The following is a 20,424-nucleotide window of genomic DNA, read 5'->3' on the forward strand; positions in this document are numbered from 1 at the left end:
TTTCGGCCTGTGTTTTCCCCTCATGCTGACTCTCTTCCATCCTCAGTCGCTGTTGAGTGTGTGACTTAAGTATAAATCCGATTTACCAGCAGACTCTCACCAAAGTACACGTCCAATTATACTCTCTCGTTTCAGAAATTGTAAAGTTAGAAAAAAAACTGTTCCTTATAATCTAACATGTTCATCTGACCCTTTTACAGGATACCTATTTTTGTAAACCAACTAGAATTCTTTGAAATAGGAGACACGTGAAGGAAAAGACCCTATATTTTGGCATCTAAAGAGAAAAGCAGCCTCAGCGGTCAGGGGTGTCTTTTGTGTGCGGAAGGTAATTTACCAAATGGGAATTCCTTGATAGGTAATCGATGATTCCAAAAGTGTCTTTCCTTAAAAGCTTATAATTACCACATTGCCAGGTTCAGACAACAGAGTTCGCGTTCTGGAGATGAAGGGAGGGGCCTGGTTAAGTTTCGGGACGCGGGGTAGCAGAGGCACCTGCCGCGCCACCCACCCGAGCCCTCGGTGACGCTGCTGGCAAAGGAGCTCCCGCCGGCCGAGCCCTCCCGGAGCTGCCGCCGCCGCCGCGCCCACTGGGCCACCGCCTCCTCCTGGGAACCGTCGCTGGCCCTGGCGCTTCTGGGAGCCAGTTCCTGCGACAATTTTCGGAGATTATTTATTTCCAAATGCCAATCTGCAATAAATCACATGACATATGAACATGAGACAAGATTTCAAGATAGAATATCAAATAATCCAGTCTTTAGAACATAGAATCACAGTCGACTAGAACTACAATAATGTCATTCAAATTCTTTGTGGTTCACCTTGTAAAACTGTATCACTTAAAAGAAAAAGCTATGTATCTTAAAAAATGGATATATATAGGAAAAGGCGTGGAGGGCCATCGCCAAGTTGAATGAAATTATTTTAGTTCTGGATTTAACTACCCTGGGGTGTCAGCGGTAGGCCTGACTCTGTGTTGGCTACCCTGCAGGGGCAAATGGCCAGGTAAGGGTCAAAGATGTCTCCGCAATCTCGAATAAGAAGACACAGTATTTTTACCTGAATATCAAATTCAATTATAATACATGATAATGAGTTTACTCTTAAACTCAAGTGCTTATAGTTTGACTACTATTAATCACAAACATACAAATTTCATAGTATTTTTGTTGCATATGTTGTTTCAAAATGAGGAAAAGGAAAACAGTATTGAAATGCATGAAGCTTTGTTAATTTTAGATGTGAATAAATAATAACTTCAAATACTCCATGTAGTTCCAAACTGCTGCCTTCTGTCATCACAAACCATAACACCATGACATTGTGTTAATTAGAAGAAAAAGTTACAAATGTACAACCACGACACAACCAAACTTTCAGGGAATAACTGAGAAAAGCAAAATAAAAAAAAAAAAAACAGAACATAAAATATACCTAGAAAGTAATGTGATGAACTACTGTTGATTAAGATTTTACTTGATAATACTTTATTCGATACTATGTGAAAGACAAGCAACAGAAATTTAAAAAGAGGCCGAGTCTTGACATTTATTTTTATTCTGTTTCATGAGTTTTTACAATCTGGTCTTTGCAAACTAAAATCTAATTTATCAATTTCAAAATTTGTTCTCAAAACTATTTAAATAATATATATTTATTCATATATCTATGAATAAATAATATACTTTATAATTTATAGAGTATATAATAATAATAATAGATACTCTATAATTGTTAATGACCATTTGCATAACAATTTAAAATTTACCTCTCAGGGTCAAACAGGTGGGAGAGACAAATTACCTAATTTGTCCAATTTTCTAGCACTCTGCTGTGGACTCCTACCTCCTCCCTGGGAGATCAGAAGGTGACAGCAAACAATCTTTGCTCTACAGTATTCAGTGCTGACTTTCTACAGACTAATTTCCACTGTGTTTTTATTGGGGCTGCAAAAATGAGCAGGGTAAGTATTGCTCTCTGGAAGTGTATAAGTGGTAGAACTTTGGAAAATACCACAGACCTCTGGTCATTTTCTCCAATGCTTGTTCTGGTTTCACCATTTGTTGAGATTGAGAGTCCAGGTTGACTGTAAAGCATTCTCAAGGAAAAGAGTATTCTAATGTCAAATATTTTATATGCCAGTGGAATTCCTTTTTTAAATTGCTGGGGGTGGGAGTGGGGGAAGGAAATCCTCCGAGCCCAGGACATAGTGTGGATGGAAATATGGCTCAGCAATATGGAGGGAACAGTTTCCTCTAGGTTCTCTTCATGTAGCAAAATTAGAAGAGTGTGCCCTATAGCATGTTTCGAAGTGTGATTTGAGAACCACTGAAACCCCCACCAAGTACAAAGCATCACTCCCGCTGTCCTGCTCTGTATTTGTACAGTCTCAGGTTTGCAAAAAAAAACATAGACAGTAAATTGGTCCAGCCACCCTCTACGTGCTCAAAACACTTGTACTACTTCTACAGGATTTTTACCAAGCAGAAATTCAATGTAAGCTCAAACACTTCCCAGCTCAAATTTACTACCTGTTGAGTCAGCCTAACCTTGTACACTACACCTGGGTAGAAAGCTTTTCTGTGGTAGCTGAATTGCTGAATCTGTACCTCAGTAATCCTCATTACATGTGAGTTGCTCCCTCCTTCCATGAAAACCCAGCAGATGTTTATTGAGCCTTTCAGGCTATCGGAGAATTTGCTTGTGTTGGAGTGAAGATACCCAAGTCTCTTGAGGGACTCTGTTAAAATGCACATTGTCACTTTATGGAGATAATATGTTAATCCATTAAAAATCACAAATGCTTTACTAAGGGCTATAGTTTGAATGTATGCGTCCCCTTAAAATTCATATGTTGGAATCTAAGACCCAATATGATATTATTAAGAGCTGGACCCTTTAGGAGGTCATTAAGGTTCTATCCTCACGAATGGGATTTATACCCTTTCAAGGGGCTGGAGTTAGCTACGAGGCCCTCTGCCCTTTTGTCTTCCGCCTGGTAAAGATGGAACAACAAGGAACCATCTTGGTAGCCGTGAGCGGGCCTGCAGCAGGCACTTAACACTGGCTCTTTGATCTTGGGCTTCTCAGCCTCCACTACTGTAATAAATAAGTTTATAGTCTTTATAAGTTGCCTAGCCTCTGGGAAGTTGCTACAGCAGCACAAACGGGCTGCCATCTCAATCGTGAGTGTGATGGTGGAAACCTCCCACCTTGAAAGATGAGGCAGGCCTGAGAAGTGGGAGGGAGGCCAGGGAGCCCAGCAGACCTGGACAGATCCTGGCTGCAGGTGTTACGCTCCCTGCAGAGGGACCTGGGCTGCGCGTGCACTGAGGAATGTTGAAATGGATACAGGTATGCAAATAACCCAACTTCATCAGAAGTCATCTTGCTGGAAATTATCCCAACACTTGTATTCCGCTACAAGAAAAGGAGTAACTTTTATTCATCTGTGTATCTCTAGTGCTTGGCACAGAGCTTGGGACCCCAGACTTTCTCAGATCTGCAATTCTCTATGCCTTTCTGCCTTGGCGTGAGCTCTTGGAATAAGTCCTACTTTAGGGGCACAAGGAACTAAAATATTTTACACATTGCTTGTAGGTTTTGTGCCTATTTCATACAAAGTGCTATTTAATTATCAGTATTTCTATGCCATGTAAAATATCATCCAATCCTTTTCATTATCTATCATTTTCTCAGGGTGGCCTAGTTTTGATTTCCTTATTAAAATTTTTTATGATACAGTATTTCTGGTTGTTTGGCAGAGCTCATAAAGATATTTCACTCCATTTATGTCTGAAAAAACTGAAGCCTTGAGCAAGCACACTTTTACCCAGGTATGAACAGACTAAACCCAGAAGAGGGCAGACCCAGCGCTTGGTGATGAGAGGTTCCCACTGGTACCCTTCTCTCTTTACCACCTAGCTCAGCTTCCTCCCACTATACCCCAGCCCACCCTACTTCCTCTTGTTAATCTAGGTCAATGATGGTTCATCTCTACAGTGTCTCTTCAATCTTATATAATCTGAAGACTTGTATAAAGAAAATCCAGATCTCCAACTATTCTGAGAATCCCAGGGTGCTGATGTGCTGGCTGTGCTCTCATGGCCTCTAGACACATTCTCACTGCTGTGACGAACCTCCAGACTTCCCGAGCTGCCTGCCTTGCTCCCGTAGGTGGCCCAGACTGTGACCTCCACTCTAGTTAATTCCTAAACACATGGGCCTGGGGGAAGCAACTGCATAAATATCCCAGTCACCAGCCAATTGGGAACTCAATCTGAGGTACAGAGATAGATTTTGAGCAGTCAGACTTTGAAAACAGAGGCATAAGTTTGTGTCTGTATCAAGGGTAAATTCTCCTGTGAAATAGTCCCAAATCCAGTTCCTCAAAGCAGCCTACGCTCTGAAAAGAAAACCCAGTCCTGGCCGGAGGTATCACTAGCATGCTGACAATAAGGAAAGGATAAAACACTCACACCTCCAGGACAGTCAAATCCAACAAACCTCTATAGATCCAAATGGCTTTTTAATACAAATGTTTTAATTGCTGTTTTGGTACATGACCAGAATATTCTCCAAAGAAACCTGAGGTCGCTTCCCTGCTTTCGTTCTTTCATTCAACAAATACTCACTCAACGCTCACAGCATGGCACAGGCACCAATTCTGTGGGTGTAGCAGTGAACTAAACAGGAAAGACCTGTACTTAAGTATGGACAGTTAACTAAAGGAAAGAAGAAGACCACAAGCCAAATAAACCAGGAAAATATGCAGCAGATTAGAAGATGAAAAGAATATGCATAAAAGTCACACTGGGTGGGAATAGGGATGGCTCAGACTGCAGCTACAAACTGAGGAAGGCTCCCCAGGAGCCATCCACCTGGGCAGAAGTCTGAAGATCAGGAGGTGAGACGCACCAGGGGGATGCATGGGGCGACGCGGCTCCAGGTCATGCAAAGGGCCTGATGTGAGAGCTTGGCTGGAAGGTTCTAGGAATTCAAGTAACTCACTGTGGCCGGAACACAGTGATCAAAGGAAAGAGGAGTAAAAGGCCCAGAGAGAGAGAGTTGTAGGAACAGATTTCTGATAAAACATTGTAACCCAGGGAACAGGTAGCTGGGATGGTTTACCAAGTGGGACACTTTTAAGGTCTGCTAAAGTGTAATATAGGCTTTGGGAGGCTTCTGAGTTGAATTACTGACTTTGCTAAGGACGTGCCTTGTTGGGAGAGGCAGCCTTGGGAGCCCTCTGGTGTAGGGGCTGGCCTGGGACGATTGTCAGTGCAGGGGACATGTGTCTGCTCTGGGAGGCCGGAGGCCGAGGGCTCTCATTGCAGGCTCCCTTGAGCTTCCAAGTAGTTGTGGGCTGAAACAAATTTGAGATTAGCGTCCCAGATCCTGACCTATGGGGAGTGTTGGCCCTTGGGGGCAGCTCCTGGGGCTGATGTCCCTGGCCTTAAGGTGCTACTATCTGCAGGCGACCACACAGTTTTTGTGCTGTTTTAGGGCATTTATTCTCCATAGAGCAAATTTCATGTTTTAAGCTAACATTTGTGTAATTGATTATGTGCTTTGCATTTTATTTCTACTTCTAAATTTTATTAACTTCGTTTAAAAATTTAGGGAGCTGGCAACAAAGAGAGGATAACTTCTCCTTAAAGTTTCATCCTTCCAAATCTTATTTCCGAGGCTGTTAGGAATGTTACTGGCAGTTTGGAAGGCAGTTTTTACTCATTCAAGATGTATTTTAGTTCATGATATGGAGTCATGCTAACATTAAATGTAAAATAATTTGGACTCATTGACAAAAACAATGGCCTTCTATGCAGTGACCAAAATGATATGGTGCTGATCCAAGATTGAAAGCAGATAGGCAGTATTATGTACTTAGGGAATGACTCTACCTGAGCCCCTTCTTGAGGTCTGGATGGCCTCTGGGTTTTATCAACACTTTGAGCAGGGCCAAGCAATGCACAAGGGAGGTCAGAGGTCTGCGGGAGGTCACAGGCCCAGGGGATGGCTCAGACAGGGTTAGCCATAGTGGTTTCTGGTTTTTGTCCTTTGTTTTAATTACTATTCCATATAGCCTCCTGAGACACACAGCCCAGGCTCCTGCAGCTTTAAATATACATTTATTACAAATATATTCTTCCTATTCTTCTAAACATGCTTAACTTGCAAGAAGGAAAGAAATGGTGAATTATTTAGGAGTGGCAAAAGGCTAACATTTCCTACAAATTGATTTGGTGATACATCAACCTTTTAAAGAGAAATTGATTTTTTTTTTTTTTTACTTTGTATTAAACTGCAGCCCTATTTATGGGTGGAGTGGGTGTAATGTAGAGAAGACGGATATGTGCTTGCCCATTTTCACCTAACTCTAAACTACACAATATATCTTTAGCAATGAAGAAAAATTCCAAGCAATAAAAGAGTGGTCACTTTAAGACTTTGCAAAGTTCAAACATGTAAAACTAATGAAAGTGAAAGATTCTATATAGACCGCTGTACCTTTCAGAGCTTTTTGCTTCTGTGGTGATAGCAACATGTCTATTTGGTGAGAGCAATCTTTGTTCTCATCGCCTTCAGAATTCAGCCTCTTGGATGAAACCCTTTGGTACTCGGCTGTCTCCTGTTTAAAACTGGTTCGTCTGAAGCTGTTTTCGTCTGGGTTCCCATCTTGGTCTGCATCCCTGGCCGCCGTTTTCTCGGGAAGGGGCAGATTATCAGAAACACTCGCTCCCCAGTTGGCCTCAGCAGCTCTCAGAGGAAAATCCTCTTGCGTGAAGACTTCATCCTGAGTCCCATGGGAGAGGTCCTCAGAATCTCTGTGGCCTGCGGTCCTTACCAATGGCATTATCTGACGTTTGTCATTTTCAGCATTTGCTGGGGAGCAGGGTAACTCACTGGCGGTCTTCTTTTCCACAGGACAGTTAGAATTGGCTGCGACCGCTGCATCATTGTGAGTAATTAATCTTTGCTCTAGGTCGTCAGTTACGACGGTCGTGACTGGTGCCTCCATCTGTCCGGGGGCTGCCGCCTCTGGGCACTGACTTACCGGGACCCCCGTTTGGTCCCCTTCGGCCCAGCGGTAGCTGACCCCGCCGAGCGCGCTGGGGTCTGGCCGGGCAGCCAACCGCGCTCGCTCCGGCTCCGGGAGCTGCGGGGCTTCTGCGTGAGAGTCACTGTGGGCAGAGTCTTTGCTGAGGTCTCTGTCAGTCCCAGCAGCAAGCTCCTTCTCATAAACCATCACACATTCCGTACAGTGATTAGAGGAAAATGGGTCCCTGGGGCTTTCTTGGGGTTCTGGATATCCGTGGGCCCAGGGAGATTGGCTGGACAGGGCGTCCAGCCACAGAGCGCATGCTTGGGAGGACCGAGCAGCAGGTGCAGGTGCTGGCCGGCCGCCCCCAGGGCCCGCGCTGGCCGCCTGTTCTCCTGGGGGCTGGGGGTCCGGTGAAGGCCCAGAGGGCCCAGGGGAGGCTCCGCTGTTTTGAAACGGAGAGACGTCGGCAACAGCTCTTGGCAAAGGATTCGCTTCTTCTGTGATCTGCTGTACGTGCTGGGCTGATGTGTTATTTTCCAAGATATCGAAGTTGATTTTTCTCTCTTTATGTACATCCTTAGGATTCTCAAAAGGCGTTTTACTTAAATCGGTATTACTGAAACTTGTGGTCTGCAGGGTGCTATGGGAAGTAGAAAGGATGCTTTTGAGCAAAGTCTCGGCCTCAGAGAAGTGGTCCTTTTGGCAGGTGTCCTGACTTATTCTCAAGGCCTTCGGCTGAGACCTGGCAGAGGCGACCTGGCGGTCAGCGGAGACCGACGGTGACGAGTCAGGCTTCTCTCTCTCCCTCTCTGGAGTGGAAGTTAGAGAAATTGCATCAAAATTCTGCTGGACGGTGCACCCAGTTGGAGGGGAGACCTGCTGCTGGTCTGGGCTCTTAGACTGGTTTCCAAGCAGCCTCTGTTCAGGGGGTTTAATTCCAGACTGCGAGTGAGATATGGAGGGAATGTTTCTGCATTTAGTTATTTTTTCTTTTCTTTTAGGATGAGTTATATTAATTAATACTTTATGCTCCTTACTCACGCATTTAACTTTAACTTCTTTTCCTACAAGGCTCACTTTCAGCAGGGGGATCTCAGTTCTAGCCATTTCTTCTTCGCATTCGGGCAGGCGCTCAGGCTCCAGGGGCTTTGCGGCTTCTCCCAGGACGCGCTTGGGTTTGGGGAGCGGGTCCCTGGAAGGGCGGCTTCTCCCCCTGTGTCTGACAGTGACACCCTGGTGACATCTTGCACACCTCTTCTTTGTTGGGAACCATATTCCCGCTTTATAGAAAAAGCTTTTCTTGATTTCTATTTTCACATTGAAAGCCCCCCAGTTTACTTCTGTGATGTATTTGCCTTTTGCTGGTCTGAAGGCTTCTGCTGTGCTTGGGGAATCCTGCAGTGTAACTTTTCCTGCTAACGACTCTGCTCTGTCATTAAACATGGGCGCTGGTGAGGCTTCCTTCAGCTGGGGGGAGATGGCTGAGGGGGGCCCATCGTTCTCCTCCCCCCAACATACTGTCCTGTCAGGTGGACGCCCTTTCTTATCTGTGGGGAGAAAAGAGGAACTCTGTTTCCCGTTCCTAGAAGCAGACGTCTGCTCATCTCCGTTTTCCTTAGATTTCCCTGATGTCCCAGTCTGATGAAACGCAGTCCCCGCGGTGTCTCTTTCAACTTCTTTTCCAAGATCTTTTGTATTTCCTCCGCAGGCTTGACCAGGAGGCTGAGATATACCTAAAGAGGAAGAAAAAAAAAGTAAATAATAAAATAAAAAGGTTTCTGTGTCCATGTAGGGAGCAGATGTTTCAAATTCTAGGATAAAATTGCAGTGCACATTTTTTGTAAGTATATTGGGTATCAGTTTTCATTCAGTTTAACTACATGAAGATAGTTTCCAAAAAAATTCATCGCTATTAATATCTTTTTTTTTTTTTTTAAATTTGGCCGGGGCTGGGTTTGAACCCGCCACCTCCGGCATATGGGACCGGCGCCCTATCCGCTGAGCCACAGGCGCCGCCCATTTTTTTTTTTTTTTTTTTCAGCCGGGGCTAGGTTTGAACCTGCCACCTCCGGCATATGGGACCGGCGCCCTACTCCTTCAGCCACAGGCGCCGCCCAAAATCAGTCTTTTTTTTTTTTTTTTTGGCTGGGACTGGGTTTGAACCCGCCACCTCCGGCATATGGGACCGGCGCCCTACTCCTTGAGCCACAGGCGCTGCCCTGCTATTAAGTATCTTATTGATTAAAATCAATCAATTCTCTTACAGTGAAGAATATCTCATAATAGTCTTAGGAAGTAAGAATTTAGTTAAGCTGTCCTGTCTATAAAACAACAAGTTCTAGAAGTGGGTGAAATGAAAATTTCAGGCTTGGTGCCTGTAGCTCAAGCAGCTAAGGCGCCAGCCACATGGACCAGAGCTGGCAGGTTTGAATATGGCCAGGGCCTGCCAAACACTGACAACTACAAACAAAAAAAAAAAAAAAAAAAAAAAAAGAAGAAGAAGAAAGAAAGAAAATAGCCAGGCATTGTGGCGGGCGCCTGTAGTCCCACCTACTTGGGGGCTGAGGCAGGAGAATCACTTAAGTCCAGGAATTAGAAGATGCTGTGAGCTGTGACATCACAGCACTCTACCCAGGGTGATAGCTTGAGGCTCTGAATCAAAAAAAAAAAAAGAAAAGAAAAAATTTCAGAAGTGTTTGCAATTAAATATTAAATAAAACTTTTGATAAACAGTTGCCACAACAGGCATTTGAACATAGCATTGCACCACAGGCTAAGTCAAGCTCAATAAAACTCCGAGATGGTGACAGAGGCGAAGATTTGGGTGCAGGGCCCTCGGTGTGGTTTGCAAACAGAGTTTTAAACAGGTCCTTCAAGTATCCTTTGCCTTGTGGCATTTAGAGAATAGCTTCAAAACTCAATGCCTGTGGCAAGAAATACAAACAAGTGTGGCAGGCTGGAAGCACATTCTCTCCACTCTGCTCCAGCCCGTGGCCGCCTGCTCCAGCCGGTGTTCCTGTTTTCCAGAAGAGAGCTTCAGTGCAGACTTACTACACTGTGAAATCTTCTAATTTCTGAGTATTGTCTCAACACTTAAAAAACAAACAAACAAACAAACAAAACCTTCTATAGATGGAGGCCAGTGCACTTAAGGACCAGCTTTGGGCTGAGAACTGCCTGCATTCCTCCACTTTATATCTTAAAATATTTCACCACGAGAGATTTGTGAACATGAACACGAGGCACCAGAGCTTGTGAACAAAACAGTGGCTGAAACACAAACATCTCAAATTCTGTTGTAAACTACATCGGAAAGAAATTATTTGTTAAGCAAAAGAAGCATGGGCAACAAGTAAGTGATGGTACTTGAAAATTGATGAACCGGGTGTCACAAGGACATTGTTTACTAAGTTCATTAAGCTGAAAACTGGGCAAGAGTATTTATAATTGTATTTTCGAAGTTCTTAATCTAAACACAATTTTTATATATACTGATTTTTTTTACAATTTAAAAATTCTTAAATCACTACTTAAATACAGAGTAAATAAATAAGTTCTCTTCAATAGGAATACAAAAAATATAAAGAATACTTTAGTTACTTAGGCTAACCATTCCCATTTGCCCCTCTCATAGGTCTTCTCTCTTGGAAAGTTCTGAAACAGTTTCCCGTAGGCCTGGTGACAATCTGAGAACTGTAATGCAGAAGTCATGGGACCCAGGACTTGGAGAAACATTGGGGGACACTGTTACCAGGTGCCAAATAGATCACGGACATAGACGGGTTGACTGCCTTTCCTAACTGGAGATTAAAATTTATTCTTAAAATAACACCCTCATACCAGTATATACCCCCTTTCAATTTCAGAATTTCACATTTTTTAGTTCCACTACACTTCAATTTCTGCAAGAAGGAAGACAGAATTTAGATAGTTATATAATCAATCAAAGTTATATCAGACAATGGTTGACAATGGTTACACATAGACATTTTAAATAGGTCCTTCAAACAGTGATATAACTGTTATATCAGTTTTGAGACAATACTCAGAAACAGTGATATCAATCATAACAGATTCAAAGAAGGGATCTTCATAGCTCGAGTCTAAACAAGTACATTTTTAATTTAAATTGTTATTTTTAAAATGCACATCACTAGTGCACAGGCCTCTCCCAGACCCTGCTGCCCAGCCACCCTCTCATCTTTTCTCTTCCCCATGCCTGCTGCTCCCTCAGGTGACACCAGTATCTGTCTCCTGGGATACAAGCAGCCCTGGGAATTGGACAGATCTCAGGATCCCACGGGCTTACTGCTCACTTACAACCACTCCTCCCCGAGAGTCCTCCTCCACAGGCTGCTGGCGAGGTGATTCCAGGCCCCCACATCTGTCTCTGGTGACCAGGCTCAGGTCTCTTAAAAGTCAGCAAACAGTGGCTCACAGACCACGACCAGGCCCACCATCCATTCTACAGCCATCCATTCTCCTGACCTGAGGCAGCAGGAACATCCTGCCATGGCCTTGCAGAGGGAGGACAACTGAGCTTTAACCCAGTCTCTCCTGACCCCTTGCTGGGAGACGACTTTCTCCTGAGATGCATGTCCTTGTCTTAATGCAGATGCTGTGTTGTATCCTTTTCCCATAATAAAATGTCTATGTGTAACCATTGTCAAAAAAATAAAATGCATATCAATAATGCAGACGTGTATAAATAATAATAGGTGAGACGTCAAAATCATTTTATAATATTTATAGGTATTTTTCTTCCTTGTCTTATAAACACTCCAGTTATAAAGAACACAGTGCACAAGCCGGGTGGTTCATGTCATAAGTACATGGAAAATCTTAGAGTTGCACTTACACACTCTGGTCTTCAAGAGGCTCCATTTTCTATAGGATTTTCTTCTTTTCCTTTTCATTTTGGGGAGCTGTGGATCTTCAGTTTTCACTGCCCTTTTGAAAATATCAAATTTGAAATTATTTTACCCTCAGGTTAGGTTTGAAAAAATTAGTAACTTGACTCATTTGCCAACTTGATAGCGTAGTGTCTTTCTCTGATACCCCCCTATTATTTTCCTTTAAATTCATCTTATTATCATAATTATATATTTTTTTCTGTTCAGTTTCATTTCAGCTCTTTGATGCATTGCAGTGTGCCATGTGCACACACACAAGACCATATTTGTAGACATTTAGGAGGTAAGTTGTAAAACCATATTATTTAATTGATTATTTTATATTTCATTTTTCCTATCTTTTTTTTTTGCTTTTTTTTTTTTTTTTTTTTTTGTAGAGACAGAGTCTCACTTTATGGCCCTCGGTAGAGTGCCGTGGCCTCACACAGCTCACAGCAACCTCCAACTCTTGGGCTTAAGCGATTCTCTTGCCTCAGCCTCCCGAGTAGCTGGGACTCGGGAGGCACCCGCCACACCCGCCACAACGCCCAGCTATTTTTTGGTTGCAGTTTGGCCGGGCCGGGCCGGGTTTGAACCCGCCACCCTCGGTATATGGGGCCGGCGCCCTATCGACTGAGCCACAGGCGCCGCCCTCATTTTTCCTATCTTAATGGAAATGCCCAGTTTTTGTGAAGTTGGCCTAAATTTAATATTACTAAGTTTGTTGTCCTGCTAAATGAAGTGGGGTAGGCCAATGATTTGCCTTCCTTATACTATCATTTTATATATATATATATATATATATATAGTGTATTGAATACTTAAATATTACAAGATTGAATACGCACCCGGGTGGAGTCTGCAATTCTTTGTAAAAGGCTCAATTCTTTACCTTAATTGTGAAATAAAGGGTGATAGTCCCTTTGAGGCTGCCTGCACAGTGTTGCAGGAGGCATTTGTGGGACAGCAGCCTCCTGAGTTCCCCGGCGATGGCTCAAGCTGATGCCAGCTGTGCTCGGCATCAAGCCTTATTCTTTACTTCAAAAGAGTGGAGCTGTCTGCAAAAATGCATGGAGGGGAGCTTCCCACAGAAGCAGTTTGTTTTGAGCATATTTGGGGAGGTTTTACCTTTGGACATCTCTGCTGAGGAGATTGACTTTTATTTGTGTTATGTGTAAAGTGGGGCTGTTTTACGGCCAGTCTTGTCAAAAATTTACTTAAATTCTCCTTAACTCAGCTCTCCCCCCAGATCACCCAGATTATATCTATTGAGTCTATTCCATAGACTCTCGAAGTCTCATAATTTTCTGCAAGTTCTTTTTCCTCAGGCCAGACAGAGCAATCGACACTTTTGGTGTCTTCTAGTTACCCCTTCTGTCTCCCAGTTAGCACAGCCCAGCGCCCGCGGCCCACAAGGTGAGCAACAATTCCTTCTTCTTAGAAGGCCAAGGAGGGGCGTGGCTGGTAGAGGGTTACAAACACATACTTTAGTATCTTTGTCCTTGTCTTACACACACATTGGGTTTTCCTAATTTAAAAAAAATGCTTCCAAAGCACTTGATTACATACAGCCATTATGAAAAACGGTATAGACATTCCTCAAAAAATAGAACTGGCATAGGGTCCAGCAATACCACCACTGAGTATGCAGCCAAGAGAAATGAGACCAGCCTGCGGGGGAGATCCCTGCAGCACCACTTACACGTCAAGGTATGAACCGTCCAAGAACGGACGAATCGACACAGAAAATATGGATGTGCACCAAAAATGCTACTCAGCAATAAAAATGAATAAAACCTTGACATCTGTGATGACTTGGGTGCACCTGGAGGATGTTATGTTAAAGGAATTAAGCCAGATACAGGGAAATACCCCGTGGCCTCACGTATGTGGAAGAAAAGGAAGAAAAGTTGGTATTATAAGGAGCAGAGGACGGAAGACTGGGGCCCAGAGACTGGGAGGGGCAGAAGGGGGATGCGGAGAGGTCGGGCAACAGGTACAAAGTTAAATTGGACAGGAGGAATGAATTCGAGTGTTCTATTAACCATGGTTAATAATAAAATATGGTATGTTGCAAATTAGCTAGAAGAGAGGCTTTTGAATGTTTTCACCATAAGGAAATGATAAATGTATGAGGCGATGTCTACGCCATCTGCCCTGATTGGATCATTGGATCATTGGACCATCTGCCCTGATTGGATCACAGACAACATGGACAGGTATCCAACTGTACCCCAGGGCCAGGAGCAGTGGCTCATGCCTATAATCCTAGGACTGTGGAAGGCTGAGACAGGACGGTCATTTGGAGCCAGGAATGTGAGACCAGCCTGAGCCACATGAGAAGACCTTGTCTCTACTGAAACAGAAAAATTCGCCAGGTGTGGTGGTAAACCTTTGTAGTCCCAGCTGCTCTAAAGGCTGAGGCTCCCTTGAGCCCAGGAGTTTGAGGTTGCAGTGAGCTATGATGATGCCACTGTACTCTAGCCTGGGCAAGAGAGTGAACCCCGCCTCAGAAAAAAAAAAAGTGCCCTGTAAATATATAGAATTAAAACATGTCAATTAGATAGGTAAATAAAGCACTCGACCAAGTTATTGATTATTTCTCTGTGTTTCACATAGTTTTTTTTTTTTTTTTTTTGTAGAGACAGAGTCTCACATTATGGCCCTCGGTAGAGTGCCATGGCCTCACACAGCTCACAGCAACCTCCAACTCCTGGGCTTAAGCGATTCTCTTGCCTCAGCCTCCCGAGTAGCTGGGACTACAGGTGCCCGCCACAACACCCGGCTATTTTTTGGTTGCAGTTTCACATAGTTTTAACAACGAAATGTAGCCTGCTGCCCTGTGCTGAGCAGAGACCTCTCTGGACTTCATCTTGAAAGGTCTGGGCCTGCCGTGTGGCATGGCTGTTTACTCCCCAGGTTGTGTAACTTCTGCCAGGCTGAGTTTCCTTCGCTCCCATGTAGAAATGATAAATTCTACCTCACAGATTAATCTCCAAGAAATACAGCTCAAAATGTGTTATAAACGGTTCCAGTCAAATGCCACCTATTATCCTCCCCCTCCTGTTAGCGTGAAGATAACGGAACTGTCAGAACACACTGGTGATTACAGCTGGGCAGCGCCGGCCTGGCGGAGACAGCGTCCCATCAGAGCTGTGGGCGAGTGCTTAGATAAGGCTGGCCAAGCCACACATTCCTTTTGAGCTAGGATTTTTCAAAATCATTTTAGCCAAGGCTCTCATTTTGTAGGTGAAAAACTGGGCTGCAGACCCTCCTGGTTTCCCGTATCTCCCTCACATTGGCAAACAGAACCCGGGCTGTGTAGAATGAAGCCAGTGAGCCCTCTCTGAGCAGACACAACAGTGCGGTGCCCTGGCATTGCCTCCCATCTCACCCAGTGAATTTCACCATCAGGCTGCCCATTAGCCCTGATGGACCAAGTGTCTTTGTCCCAGAAATTGGAATGCTGTGTATGTGCCCACTGTGGGACACAGCCCTTGCCACACCACAGGCACCTAATAAATGTGCGTGAATAGATGCCCAGATTGGCAGCACCCTCCCTACCTAATCATGTTTTCAATAGTCTCTCGTGTTTCTAAACGTATCCTTTCCTTTACTGTGTATTTAATTTGGTGATGGCAAAATACAGAACTTAACATAAAACGTATTCACATTTTTTCCTAGTAGTTATCTTCCTTGCTCTGTATTTTCATAAGTGGCACCCAAATCAGCTGATGGCAGTTCTTGGAGTCACCAGCCCAAGTCCTGTGGGCAGTGTGCACAGCTGCTGTCCATTCTGCCTTGACTTGGGGACAGAAACATCTCTGCCATTTGCCTGTTAACAAGGCGCAGCTACAGCCGTGCTGTCTGAACCGGTCCTAAGCAATATGTGGAGAGGGGAGGTGTCCTTAGCACCCCAGGCTCCTGCCTCTGTGACCCTTTGTGTCCTGAGGGACCCTCCATATCATTTCATGCTCTCTGCAGCCTCTCCTCCTGCTTTTAGGGCCTAACAATTTTTCACAAAGTGCTTAGAACACCAGTAGAGCAGATGCATTGAAGGGAGTTTTACAGCATTAAAAAGTTTTATATTTGATTTTCCAAAAGCTGTGAAAATAGTGACCCTTGGAAAAAGAATATCGTTGCACTTCCTCACAGGTGCTTTGGAAGCTCTAATTTCACATGGAGACACCATAATCATTTCAAAGCGTTCCTAGGATGATTTCATACCGTGTACGTGTAAGTCGCCTCATGAACACAGGTGTTTTACAGTTGCTTCTCCAATCTCCCAGCTCCCTCCTCCTCCCACACTCGTGATGATGGGCCTGATATGCACTCACAGGAATAGAAGTTGGCTGAGACTCCTTTGCTTTCTGATGTTAACACTCTGCCTACCCCCACCTGCTTCTGTCCTCCTAACACTGGTAGCACCTGTTACTAACTGCCACACAGTCGACTCCACTTTCTCTCCGCAGATCTTTCCCCAGGGCTATTCTGCAGCACCAACACTTCATTCTCACCTCTTCCCCATCTGCATTGACCCTGTCGTCATCTTACGCACACTCTCCGCAGAAGTGGACGCCAGTTGCTGCCCTGTCCCTCTGGTTTCAGTTCCTCCCTTTCCCTTCCATGGGGCCGCACTGTCCTGCCTCTTTCTTGTTTCCCTGGCATCCCCCTTAGACGTTTGTGCTGAGTCTTCTAATCTTTGACACCTTCAGGTTCCTTTTGCTGCTTCATCAACTCCCTCCCTAGGAAATCTTGTTTCCATGGCCATAAAATCACCAACGCAGATGATTCTAAACATCATAATTTCCCTCCTGGAACTCATAATTTCCTAAGCCTAGAGGTCCTGGGTTAAACACCCAACCACCAAATTGACATACCCGCTCGGAGGTCTAACTGGAACCTCACTTACCAGCCCCACCTGAGCTCTTGCTCTTTCCTCCTCTAGCTCTTTTTTTTTTTGTTGTTGTTAAATCATAGCTGTGTACATTAGTGAAATCAAGGGGTACAATAGAATCTGAAATATTCTCATCAAACTGTTCAACGTAGCCTTCATGGCATTTTCTTAGTTATTGTATGTAGACATTTGTATTCTGCATTTAGTAAGTTTCGTCTGTACCCATTCTAAGATGCACGGTAGGTGTGGCCCCACCCATTACCCTCTCTCCACCTTAACCTCCCCACTCCCTTCCCCTTCCTTGGCCCTTTCCCCATATTTTTGTGCTATAGTTGGGTTATAGCCTTCATGTGAAAGCTATAAATTAGCTTCATAGTAGGGCTGAGTACATTGGATACTTTTTCTTCCATTCCTGAGATACTTGGCTAAGAAGAATATGTTCCAGCTCCATCCATGTAAACATGAAAGAGGTAAAGTCTCCATCTTTCTTTAAGGCTGCATAATATTCCATGGTATACATGTACCACAATTTGCTAGTCCATTTGTGGGTCGATGGGCACTTCGGCTTCATCCATGACTTAGCAAATATGAATTGGGCTGCAATAAACATTCTGGTACAGATGTCTTTATTATATTGTGATTTTTGGTCTTTTGGATATAAACCTAGTAAAGGAATTATAGGATCAAATGGCAGGTCTATTTTTAGGCCTCTAAGTATTCTCCAAAAGTCCTTCCAGAAGGAACGTATTAGTGTGCATTCCCACCAGCAGTGTAGAAGTGTGCCCTTTTCTCCAAATCCATGCCAACATCTCTGGTTTTGGGATTTTGTTATGTGGGCTACTCTTACTGGGGTTAGGTGATATCTCAAAGTAGTTTTGATTTGCATTTCTCTGATGATTAAGGATGATGAGCTTTTTTCCATGTGTTTGTAGATCGTGCGTCTGTCTTCTTTAGAGAAGTTTCTCTTCAAGTCCCTTGCCCACCCTGAGATGGGATGACGTGTTCTTTTCTTGCTAATACGTTTGAGTTCTCTGTGGATTCTGGTTATTAAACCTTTATTGGAGATATATCCTGCAAATATTTTCTCCCATTCTGAGGGCTCTCTGCTTGCTTTACTTACTGTGTCCTTGGCTGTGCAGAAGCTTTTTAGTTTGATCAGGTCCCAGTAGTTTATTTTTGATACTGCTTCAATTGCCTGGGGAGTCATCCTCATAAAATATTCACCCAGGCTGATTCCTTCAAGAATTTTCCCTGCACTTTCTTCAAGTATTTGTATAGTTTCATATCTTAAGTTCAAATCTTTTATCCAGTAAGAGTCTATCTTAAGTTAATGGTGAAAGGTGTGGGTCCAGTTTCAGTCTTCTACAGGTTGCCAGCCAGTTCACCCAGCACCATTTGTTAAATAGGGAATCTTTTCCACACTGAATGTTTTTAATTGGCTTGTCAAAGATCAAATAACGGTAAGTAGCTGGATTCATCTCTTAGTTCTCTATTCTGCTCCAGAGATCTACTTCTCTGTTTTTGTGCCAGTACCATGCTGTTTTGATCACTATGGATTTATAGTACAGTCTCAGGTCTGGTAGTGTGATTCCTCCTGCTGTGTTTTTATTGCTGAGTAATGTTTTGGCTATTCGAGGTTTTTTCTGATTCCATATAAAACAATGTATTATTTTTTCAAGATCTTTAAGGTATGACAATGGAGCTTCAATAGGAATTGCATTAAAATTACATATTGCTTTGGGTAGTATAGACATTTTAACAATGTTGATTCTTCCCAGCCATGAGAATGGTGTGTTTTTCCATTTGTTAACATCTTCAGCTATTTCTTTTCTTAAAGTGTCATAGTTCTCTTTGTAGAGATCTTTCATGTCCTTTGTTAGGTATACTCCTAAATATTTCATCTTTTTTTGGCACTACTGTGAAAGGAATAGAGTCCTTGACTGTTTTTTTGGCTTGGTTATTGTTGGTATATATTAAGGCTACAGATTTATGGGTGTCTTATGCTGTGATGCGTTCCTGTTCCATGTGGAAGGAAGAGAGTAAATGTTCGTTGCATGAACGAGGGAATACAGCTTGCTCTTCTGCTGACCGACCACAGTCATTTGTATACAACCTTCATGATTTTTATTATATCCGTGGAATATCTGTGCTGTTTCTATTCATTTTTTTGCATTAGCTTCATGTTAAGCAATATTGTAGGTGAAATCTTGGGTTACCTTGAATACATATTGAAACAAAAATAACTGAATAACAGAAAGGAAACACCTCTATTTTGTAGCACCGCAAACCACGTTGATTTCAATCAGTGGCATGTGTCCCTTGCTTTGGAAGACTCAGCAGATTCTGTGTGCTGTTTTTGTGATAGTATTTATTTTGCTTTGCTTTATTTCCTCTCTGGCTTTAGAATATTAGGAGTGAAATTTTAGCTAATCCCATGGACAGAACGATGCATGTGTTAAGTATCACTGCAGGAAGAGGAGTAGCCTATTCCACTGCAGTTAGAACTCCGGGTCTTCTAAATCTTTTTTTTTTTTTACTTGCTCCATGTGAGCAACCCATAGTTAGAGTTTCCCTCTGACTGACCTTGACTAGCACAGGGAATTCCAGCATCTCTCTTGAGAAATACATTTCCAAAATTCATTGAGTCACGTGTGATGTTTTACTTTATTCTTTTTGACTAATTTTACTGTGTGCAATAAGTTAAAAGGTGATAAACCTCATTTCAACACATGTAAGTATCGCAAATAATAAAAAGTTTACTGAAAAGGTATGTTACCTTTAAGATGAAGGAGGAAAAATGAGGCACGCACATGCACTTAAACGTATCATTAGATACCTTGTAAAAGTTATGAGAAGAATAGGTACCAAAGGCTAATTGAATACATGTCAGGGAGGACGTCTTTCCTGCTCAAGACTTTCCCTACCTATTAATTAAAATGAATAATACCTTTGAGTTTTATAAAAAAGAAAAGAACGCTGCCTCTTTTTTTGCTTATTGAAGGGGAGCCACATTACTCCAATACCCATGTTACAAAAGAGCTACGCTTCTCCGAAGACTTAATAATTGCTGAATTATCAGCTCGTTCTGGATTTAAATGACATCCTCTTAATGTTGAAATAGTCAACCTTAAACCTCAGTTTGAACTAGCATTTGAATAAACTGTGTCTCTATCTTCATACAAAAATCTCTGTATGTAGTTTCTCCAAAACATAAAATTCCTGTGAGCCTTTCAGCGAAGTTGTATCATTCCCCAGGGGCAGATCTCATCAATTTTGCTGACACCAATGAGTGTGGACTGCTCAAAGCAAAACCCTGCCAACACCATCACTCCTTTCAGACAAGAAGCAAGGAAAACCGAAGTAGAACCACACTTCTGTACTCTAAAGGGTAAGAAAGATTCAAGTATTTAAACTACTTCTTGCCTGCTACCATCTGCCTTGCTCAGCATGGCCTAAGAAATAGCTTTAAGTCAATTCTCCTCTTCAAGTCATTCAGAAGAAAATAATAAACATGTCCTTTGAAATGTTTCATTGGCAATGTTATCATGATTATATATTTATTATTATTAACAGCCAATTATTTTTTG

General features: G+C 43.1%; 1 protein-coding gene across 2 annotated transcripts in view; it reads right to left on the bottom strand.

Annotated features, from left to right (window-relative positions):
* Positions 1–324: 324 nt before the first annotated feature.
* NUDT12 (nudix hydrolase 12) overlaps positions 325–20,424 on the bottom strand; it is a 52,485-nt gene continuing 32,385 nt past the window's right edge. Inside the window, exons 2-4 of one of the 2 annotated variants that reach the window (XM_053567087.1) lie at positions 11,907–11,998; positions 6,514–8,781; positions 325–691 (exon numbers count right to left, since the gene is read on the bottom strand). In XM_053567087.1, the coding sequence (XP_053423062.1) occupies positions 402–691; positions 6,514–8,781; positions 11,907–11,964 (2,616 nt within the window). In that variant the 5' untranslated portion in view covers positions 11,965–11,998 and the 3' untranslated portion in view covers positions 325–401. Of the gene's footprint in view, positions 692–6,513; positions 8,782–11,906; positions 11,999–20,424 lie in introns of those variants that run through there. The other variant, XM_053567090.1, reaches the window with a different exon arrangement.

This window comes from Nycticebus coucang, chromosome 17, assembly GCF_027406575.1.
Source record: "Nycticebus coucang isolate mNycCou1 chromosome 17, mNycCou1.pri, whole genome shotgun sequence".
Classification (NCBI taxonomy): Eukaryota; Metazoa; Chordata; class Mammalia; order Primates; family Lorisidae; genus Nycticebus; species Nycticebus coucang.